Source organism: Antrostomus carolinensis, unplaced genomic scaffold, assembly GCF_000700745.2.
Source record: "Antrostomus carolinensis isolate BGI_N321 unplaced genomic scaffold, ASM70074v2 scaffold33221, whole genome shotgun sequence".
NCBI lineage: Eukaryota > Metazoa > Chordata > Aves > Caprimulgiformes > Caprimulgidae > Antrostomus > Antrostomus carolinensis.
The window spans coordinates 3,537-13,148 of record NW_010296837.1 but is presented as its reverse complement, the minus strand read 5'-3'; the positions used below and the strand labels follow the sequence as shown (position 1 = coordinate 13,148).

General features: G+C 52.9%; 1 protein-coding gene across 1 annotated transcript; it reads left to right on the top strand.

Moving 5' to 3' along the window:
• Nucleotides 1–170: 170 nt before the first annotated feature.
• LOC114819087 (nuclear pore glycoprotein p62) lies at nucleotides 171–9,550 on the top strand (the record flags this gene model as incomplete). Its single annotated transcript, XM_029087565.1, has 6 exons — nucleotides 171–325; nucleotides 794–906; nucleotides 1,527–1,746; nucleotides 1,979–2,112; nucleotides 6,684–6,840; nucleotides 8,973–9,550. Coding segments are annotated over 6 exons (1,357 nt in total), but the record flags the coding sequence as incomplete, so codon positions are not given.
• Nucleotides 9,551–9,612: the final 62 nt, after the last annotated feature.

Below are 9,612 nucleotides of genomic sequence, written 5' to 3'. Positions count from 1 at the left end.
CAGTGCAGAGCAGAGCGGGACCATCCCCTCCCTGGCCCGGCTCGCAGTGCAGTGCTGGGTGCCCCCAGGACATGGGTGTCCCTCTTGGCTGCCAGGACACACTGCTGTCTCATGTTCAATGAGCCAACAGTGTCTGGAGTTAACTGGAGTCTTTCTTTTCTGCTTTGTAGGCTGAGCTCAGCAGCAGAAACCTCCTCCCCAAGCCCTGCTCCGTCTGCCATCATCCCCAGCAGCACCACGCCCAGCGCTTTCCATGCCCTGCAGAGCAGGCTGGTGGCCCGCAGTGCCCACTGCCTGCAGGCCCAGCCAGCCAGTACCCTCCAAGGTACCTGCCTCTCTCCATGTCTCTCTTGTGAATGTAAAAGGTAAACCAGGTTCCAAATCAGTTGGTGGATCCTCTTTCTTGTATTCCCTGGTTGCTTTGGGTTGGGCTGAGGCAGCGTTTGTAGAGTTTTGCTCTTGCAGAGCCCACAGAGATCCAGTGGGGACGTATAAAGCGAGGCAGAAGGTGCAGTAGGTGACCTATTAATTGTGTCATTTATGTGTAATGATGTCTTGAGATACCAAAACCGACCTCCTCTTGCTTCCTGGGTTTCACAGCTGACCTTGTTTGTAGCTGCAGCAATGAAATGTGTTGGACTGGGTGTGGAGCTGCCCTGGAGGCACGCTGCTTGGGACACTGCTCTTTAAAAAACAGATCTGCAGACACCTGCCATGTGACAGACCTGAAATTTCAGGGTGGTGACTTCTCCAAGTCAGATTTCTTTATTTTTTCCTTTTTTTTGTTGTCTAGGAGCAGCATCTGCCAGTAGCCTGCTGCAAGGGCTGAGCTTCAGCCTGCAGGACATCGGGACCAAGTCATCAGCCCTTCCTGCCAGCATGGCTGCTGCTGGGCCACCTGTGCAGGTATGAAGCCTCCAAACATCAGAGATCCCTCTCTGGAGGGAAGCTGTGTGGCGGATAAAGCAGTAGGAGTCGTAGGGAACCTCTATAGGACATGTTTGCTCCAGGACTGGAAGAGATGAGGGATGTTAGGTGTGAACTGCAGCAGAAATGATGCATCCAAGCCTTGGCTAAGGGTTCCTGTAAGTGGCATGAGGTCTGGGAAGCTGGGCTGTGGGAAGTTGTTTCTAGGTGACCACTGAGGAGGAGTTGGAGAATGGATTAGGGGGAATCAGCAACCTTTCTCTTTGTTCTTCTGGGACAGTGCCTGCCTGTGACCTCTCAGGCAATGCTCCCCATCCCTTCAGTTTGGGATGACCTCATTCAGAACAGATGGCTTCATGAGAAGTAGAGCCACAGTTTCCCCCAGGCCCGCTTTCAAGTTGACATGAGTATGTGCAGACTGGAAGGGACAAGTTTACTTGCTTTAGACCTGCTTGTGGCCACCAGAACAAAGTGTGGAAACTCTGACCTCTGAAGCTTCCATGAGAGGGAGAGGCTGTGCCATCCCAGCATCGAGAGGCTGTGCCATCCCAGCATTCCCTTTCCTTCCAGGTACTCAGTGTTTCTGCTTCTCCTTCCAGACCTCAGCTGTGAAGACACCTGCACCTATCCAGAACCTGAGTGCCATCACCACGGGCACTGGCACAATTGTCCGCACCATCCCGGTTGCCACCTCTTTGTCTCTGGGAGCCTCGGCGAGCGGGAAGCCCACGGCCATTCACCAGTTGCTGACAAACGGGGGGCTGGCGAAGCTGGCCAGCAGTCTCCCTGGCTTGGCTCAGATCTCCAACCAGGCAGCAGGTGAGGGAGAAGGGGGACAGGCATGTGATGCAAGCTCCTGGAGAACCCCATCACCATGACACCAGTGTTCCCAAAGCTTAGTTTCCCTTTGAGCCGTGGTCAGCTGCGTGTGCTGGCAATTTCTGAGCAGCTGCCTCTATAGAGAAGAGGCTTCTCCTGCAGCCCCTGGTTGGTGAACGTGGCCTCTGCAATCCCCGTGGCTCAGGGATGTTGTCACTCGTGTGTTTTTTAGGCTTGAAGGCTCCAACAACCATTACTGTGACTCTGCGTGGGCAGCCCAGCCGCGTCACCACGCTTAGCCAGGCTGCGATGGGGACTGTCCAGCCCCAGCTGGAGGAACAGCCGATGCAGACGCAGGCACCTCAGGTAATTTTTGACATCTTCTCTGTAGAGAAAGTGTCCTCTGCTGCTGCTGCTCTCAGCTTTTTCTGACCATCGTGGCCAAAGGCAGGTATTGCTGTCCTGGGGAAAGTGTTCTTGGTCGCATCTCTCTTGGGTGTGATGGGTTTTATGGCTTTGCTGAGGTCACGCAGAAAGAGGCGTCGTGGGGTGGTGGTTAAGAGGATCCAGTTCATCTTCGCGTCTGTTAGCAGCAGGGTGGATTGTACTCGATATCAAACACTGAGGAAATCTCCAGCTGGACTTTGAAAGCTGTGGGACATCAGCTGGAAATTGTTACTGAGGCTCCAGGCTGCCTTGGAAGGAGCAGGTTTTGGTGGGAGGAGGAAAGCTGCTTGTAGAGTGTCTGTCCCCTGCTGATTCAGGCAGGAGAGTGGGTTGGCTGTGCTGTCTGGAGCCGTGTTCTTCCTGAAAATGATGCCCTGGTGTTGGGGATACTGTCGTATTTCCTCCTGCAGGTCCCCAGCTCCTGCTCTTTCTCACTGCCATGCTCTTGAAACCAATTTATGACATGCTGAGCGCGTGCTCCAAGGTTTGATACACATCTCCCTTTGGAGGTAGGTCACTGACAGGAGGAAAAGCTTTTACTATTTGGATTCTCACCACGTACCAGGTACTGTCTCAAGTATCCTGGCTGCATTCCTACTTCCTAGGTTAAGCCTTGGTGTGGTTGAGTTGAAAACATAAGATACCAAATCATAAAGGGTTTTTTGTTGTTCTTGTTCACGTGGTAGTCTTGGGTACTGTGATACGGACCTCTCAACCCCAGGTCCTGGAGGCAGGGCTGAATTTACTGCAGGTGCATCCTTGTTCTGTCCTAAAACACTGTCAGTTTTGAGCTGGATCCATAAATGTGAGGGTGGAAAGGTTCGTTCTCACTCCCTGCACAGAACAGTTGGTCAGTGGTGGCTGTGATGAGCCACCAGTAAGGTTGACCCAAGCTCAGATGGCTTCTCCATGGTCCCAGCTCCAGCACTGTACAACACTCGGGTCTCTCCTGGGGATGTTTTCCTGGATGTAGGAGAAAACAGGCAGCTCAGGCCTGTGATCTGCCTGCCGGGATGGAAGGAGGGATGGCAGGAGAAGGGCTGCTGAGTGTATGCTGAGGGGTATAACTGACTGGCCAGCAGACACTGGCTGTAGTGAGCACAGCAGGCATTTGCAGGGAGAAAGTAGATCAAAAAACAAGTTAACAACCTCCCAGAGTGGTAAATGCTGCAGCTTGGGCAGTTGGACGAGTGTGGAGCATCCAGTGGGGATCAAACTCCAGTTCCAACAGGAATGAACCAACTGGCACTGAAGGTTGAGGGTGCCAAGATCACTCCACGTTAACAGCATTGTTTTACTTTGTTTTGTTTTGTTTTGTTTTTCCTCCTTTCATGTGATTTTCCTACTTTTGCTAGCACTAGCACAGGTCCCAGACAGGCGAGGTGGTGTAGGAGACTCGGAGCAATCTTGGTTCTGGAGCTGAAGCTCTGTAGTTCTGCTCCCTGTTGCTGGGCTGGCTCGAGTTGTGGGCAGCATCGCGGAGGCGGGGGGCGTGTTTCTACTCCTTGCTGCTATCTGCAGGGGTTGCTTGAAGCCCTGAGATATATTTAGAGAGGTGTTATCCTAAGGGTGAAGCCTTTGGGTAGATGTTGGGTAACTATTAACAGCAGCAGCCATAAATCCTTAATTTATTAAATCCTTAATTTATTAAATCCTTAATTTGTCCTGCGCTGCTTTAGCGCTGGCATTGCATCCGCCGTTGCCGGTAGTTTCCGCGCAGAGTCCTGGTTTACTGCTGGTAAAAGCTCAGATTTGGGACCATCCAAGTCCTTCCTCCCTTGACTTTTCTGTGTTTCTTTCAGTCATGACAGAGCCTGTGAGTGTTGGCAGAGCTGAGCTTAGAGCTGGAGCTTGGAAACACAGAGCTAGTGACAGTGGAGATCCCACCTAAGCAGCGGTTGAGTCGCTTTCCTAGGTCTGAAACTCCTCAGAGGCCGTTTTTATGCTCTTCAGCGGCTGTTTCAGGAACCACCAGAACTGGTGTGCTTTCCTTTACGTCATTTGTTACCTTGGAGAGACCCTAAATCCAGCAGAACAGTAACTCCACACTAATAAAACTTGGTCCAGCTGAACTCCAGGGTTAACGGGTTGGTGTAGGGGTTAATGGAACTGGAATATTGCATCGTCCACTGTGACTTTTAACTACAATGCTGAGCTTGTGTGTTCAAGGTAGACCTTAATCGTGTGGCTGGCTGCGAGAGTTGCTTCAAAAGCAAACTGAAAGCTGGTTTTTACAGGAAACGGACTGAGCTGTGTGTTTTGGTAACTAATTATAGCCCCTGACATCAGCTCGCGTGTACCTTTAGCACATAAGGGATTACGTAATCCAGCGGAGCTTCCTGTAAAAGAGCAAATTTACCAGAGGCTTTGGGGGATAATGCTGAGGGTTTTCAAACTCTTGTGTTTTCAGCAGTAGCCAAAAAGCTGTTGTTGGTTGAGTTCCCTTTGAAATTCCAGCTGACGGCTCGGCTGTGCCTGTGCAGGAAGTGTGGAGCCCACGCATCAGCTCTGTGCTGGGATTATTTTTTGGGGGGGGGTGATGCCTGTAGCAGCTGAGATGCAGTTTGAGTGGGTAACTCTTTTTCCTTCTCCCGTGGGCATGAAATGGGAGGTGGAAGATTGAGGAATCTCCCTGGGGAGTTTGGTGCCAGTGAGTACTCACTTGCTGTGAGGAGCGGAGTAAAAAGAAGCAGAAGTGTTTGGGTGGCTTTAAAGTGAAAATACAAGCAAAGTTGAGTTTCTCTTTTCAAGAAACCTCTCCAGGGTGGTTTGAACGTTTGGTTTTTGTCCAGGTTCCCCCTTGCAGTGTGGTTATATCCTGATAGTAGCTCCATAAAGCATTGAGTGATGCTAATCATAGAATCATAGAATGGTTTGGGTTGGAAGGGACCTTAAAGATCATCTAGTTCCAATCCCCCTGCCATCAGCAGGGACACCTTCCACTAGACCAGGTTGCTCAAAGCCTCATCCAACCTGGCCGAGAACACTTCCAGGGAGGAGCAGCCACAACTTCCTTGGGCAACCTGTTCCAGTGTCTGACCACCCTCACAGTGAAGAACTTCTTCCTAATATCTCATCTAAACCTCCCCTCTTTCAGTTTAAACCCATTTCCCCTTGTTTTGTCATTAACTGGCCTTATGAAAAGTCCTTTTTTTTTTTAATGTTGGATCATACTCTTGTTTTCTGCTTAGTGGCCCAAAGATTAACACAGTGATGACCAGAGATGTCATGGTTTGAGCTTTGGGTGAGGGTCTCCCTCAGATGGCACGAGGAGAGCTCTGACTCCAGCCCTTGCCACTGCCCAGAGCTGGCTGCTGGTGGTGGGTGTGCTGTGATCAGCCAGGAAACACCTTTCTCCTCCTGAAGTTTGACTCTTTCCACTCCCAGGGGCAGAAATATTAACTACAGGTAATGGAGCACAGTTAAATTGCTGCACAGGGCATGGAAAAGGAGGTTGTGACCTGTGTGAGCATCACGTAGGGAGAGCTCAGGCTTAAACTCAAGTGGTGCTTGTTAGTGGTGGAGGAAAGCGAGCGAGTTGGCTCAGAGAAGTCTGACCTAAGAGGTGAGTGTCTGTTTTTATAGCTGGAAAAGCTGCTTTGGAGCTTGAATTATGTCAATTTGGAGTTGTGAGGGCTCCCAGGGAGATCACAGGAGCGCGTGCAGTCAGCTCTCTGCAGTATCAGACTGCAGATGGACCTGGAGAGAGTTCAGGCAAGTGAAGTGGACCCAGAGGCATTTGAAGAACCCCTGGAATCAGGGAATTTCCAGGTATTTTACTGAAGCTTCTCAGTCCTCTTCAGGATGTGCTGCCATCTGCCTTAGGACTCAAATCCAAAACTCCCCAGTTGTCCCAGTACTGGACATCTGGTGGACACTGGTGCTGTGCAACCAGCTGGTTCATGTCAGAGGGGCTTGTATGTCTTTGTCAAGCAAGAGTGAAGCTCTTCTGATGCAGAGGATGCCGTGTGCTGTTCTGGTTTTTGCGGGGCTTTCACTGGTGCTGCTGGTGATAACGTGTCACTCTTGCAAGCGGATCTGCACGATGTGGGGATCGTTGTTGAGCTCCTGGCTGTTGTTTTACTCTTATAGCTGCAGAGGAAATGAGAGCAGGACTGATGTCCCTGGCAGGCAGAGATGGGGATAGAGCCATCCCATTCCACTCCAGAAAAAGGCAATGAGTTTGTGCCGGTCTCAGCCCAAGCACTGACGGTGATGTGGGTGCTGTGAATGACACCATCATGCTTTTAAAATTCAGATCTCTGTGGATTTTCTCCCCATACTCATTTTTCCATGAGCTTGGTAATGACTGGTCAGAGTGAGGGCAGGGCTAGAAGAGGCAAGGAGAGGCTGTGCTCTGATTTTTGTTTAGCTGAGGGCTCACACAGGTCCCGAGGAACGTTTGCAGCCCCCTGCACATGGTCTGTCCCCCCACAGATTGGTGTCTCCTGGGCACTTCCAGTAGCTCTCCGTTACTTTAACCCTTCCAGGCTCCAGAAGGTGCTGTTGGGAACCTGGCCGCCCCAGCTGCCAGCGCCGCCTCTCCTGGTAAGCTGCTGTCTCAGATGGATTTCAGCAAAGCCCAGGCTGGCGCAGAGATGGCTCCTGCTGACCCTGCAGCACTCCTGACCTCCGCAGCACCCGTAGGTGAGGCACATGGCAGTCGTGGGGCGCGGGCAGCCGGCCTGGGGACCGGAGCGGAGACCGGGTTGGAGCCATGTCGCCGGGTGACGTTTGCAGAGTCACTCCAGGGAATTAACTGACTGAATGCTGCTTATTTTTAAGCCTGTCACTTTTTTTTTTTAGTGGTTGTTGTTGTTCCCCTGTGATTTCTTTGCTCAGCTCAGCCATTTTTGAGCAGTTGATGAAGAGCAGGGGGTGTTCACCTTGAGCCTGAACGCAGAAGGGACTATCTGCAGTTGGTGTTTAGGGCCCCCATCACACACTCAGGCCCTGAGCGCTCTCCCCCTGCCCACGTTTATTTACCTTGCCTGGGGAGAGCTGACCCATCCAGTTACAGCTGAATAAATACTGCAGAGCCACTGCCCAGCCAGTAGCCTCAGACTTAAAAATAACGAAATGGACACAAAGCCATGATGCCATCCGTTGCCTCCTCAAAGGCTTTGGAAGCAAAGAGCCCGCTGCCAGCCCAGCCAGTGTTTTCATTTCCCTTGTTCCAGCTGATTTCCAGGCCAGTGGCCAGGTGAGCAGGTAGTCACTCGGATGAAGTTCAGTGCCAAAGGGCAAGCGAGGCAGCTCAGCACCATTTTACCACGCGAGTCGGCTTTCCCTGCAGGCATTAAACGCAGCTCACCAACCTCTGTGGACCCTCAAACTCTGCTCTTCTCCCCCAGGACTCACCAGGGAGGTGCAGAAGCACTTGACTTAAGTCTTCTGTGTGGTGTTTGGGTTTGTTTTGGTTTTTTTTCTTGTTCCTTTTATTATTTTGTTATAGCCAGTGGATGAAGTTAGATCCGTGCAGAACTTGACCCGCTTTCGCTGGAGTTTCAGGTGTTGGCTTTGCATCCAGTGATGATGACTAGTTTGTAGGGAAGCTGCTGGAGGGAGCAGCAGGGTGGACTGGGGTGTTAGGGTAGAAAATTTTCCAGACTCTTGGTTTCGTGGAGCAGTTGTTGCCAGTGTCTTAACAGCATCATCACGTGTCCGTGCCGCTTCCCCAGCCTGCGTGGAGCTGCCTGTTCCCACTGTTCTCCTGCCCTTCCAGCCTCCCTGGATCCTCCCAGGATGGTGGGGCTGGAGGTCCCATCCTGGTTAGATGGTCACTCGTCAGCCTTCACTCTGTGCCCTGCCTGCTCCAGGCACTTCATTTCAGAGTTCCACGTGGCGTTGGTGGCGTTGGTGGCACGCTGTCACCACGGACGGGCGGGAGGGACACCACGGTGCATCTTTGATGCCACTGGAGCAGAGGGATACAGTGCCGTGTGCCGGGTGACCCAGCGTGGCTGTGGATGTGCCACTTCCCAACGGAGCAAGTCACAGCCTTGGGCAAACCATGGGCTGCTCCAGGTTGAGGTTTTCTTTAACCAGCAGCGGGTCTTCAGGGTTTTTCTCATCTCTTGAGCGCATCTAAACCCCGTCATTAGGTTTCAGTGACACCTCTGTCACCTCTCTTGCTCCCTGAGCTGTGGCTGCTGTAGATGCAGCTTGAGGAGCCACCTCGAACAGGGTAACCACCACAATGCAACCTCTGCTGTTGCCGTAGAGCACAGAGGGCTTCGTTTCACAAACCCTGAAGTCTTTCAGCCACCTCCTGCGGTGGAATGTGATGAGGGTCTGAGCATCTCCAGTGCTGCTGGTGGGACAGAGCTGGAGATGCCAGACATGAGCAAGAACTTGCCTTGAGCCAGGCTGCTGAGAGCAGTGTGAGCTCGGTGTGGTCCGTGGCAGCTTGGCAGGTAGGATGGGGCGAGGTGGAGCCTGCTTGGCTAAGGAAGAACTATGATGTCCTGTCCCAACATGAGGGGACTTTTTAGGGGAGAAGATCAGACACTGAAGGAAGAGAGAGGCTTTCTTGGGGATCTGAGCAGCCTCGGAGAGGAGCAGGGTTGATGGTGCCCAAGTTTGGCTGTTGGGGTTGCCTTGCTCGGGCTGTGACAATGCAGGGGTTTGTTTTGGGGTCTCGCTCTGCAGACCAGACAAGGCCAGGTCTTTCTGTTCAGTCTGAAAGCCTGTGACTCCGCTGCTGTGGCCAGGGGCTGCAGCCCAGGGTGGGCACCACGTCCCCACGGCTGCTGACCACGCTCTCCCCTTCTCCACAGTGACCACCACCAGCCCCATGAAGACGCTCTACGTCATGTCGGACGCCAAGCTGTCTGCGCTCACCAAATCTGTGATGGGTGAGGCCACCTCTGTCCCCCTCAAATTGTCGGGCATCCAGCCTCCCTCCTCCTCCTCATCTGTCAGCTCTCCTACTGGTGCCGTCACCTTTGCCACCTCACCCCTGGCCAGCGTCCCCAGCCCTCCCAGCAGCCTGGTACACACAAAGGTGGGACCTGTCCTACAAACCACTTCCAAGACTGTCATCCTGACCTCAACGCTGGCTGCGGTGAAGGGTGATGGACCCCTGGGACACATTGGGGAGAAGGTCAGCCTGACCAAGAGCACTGCAGCCCTTGGCCATGCTCTGGGAGCAGTGGAGACCCTGGGGAGGGTTCCCTCCGTGGTGGATGACGGGAGCACCATCATCCACACCAGAGAGGCTCTGGCCAACAGGCACTTGCTGCCCCAGGGTGTGATGCCAGGAGGGGCTGGCACCACGCTCCTCACGCTGGGCAGCAGCCTGGCCAGCTCCTCCATCATCGCCACGGCGGGGTCCACGCTTGGCCAGAAGCCATAGGGACCTCCAGGACCCCTCTATTGTGACCAGGGACTTTGGGAAGACTGAGCTCAGCTGTGGGG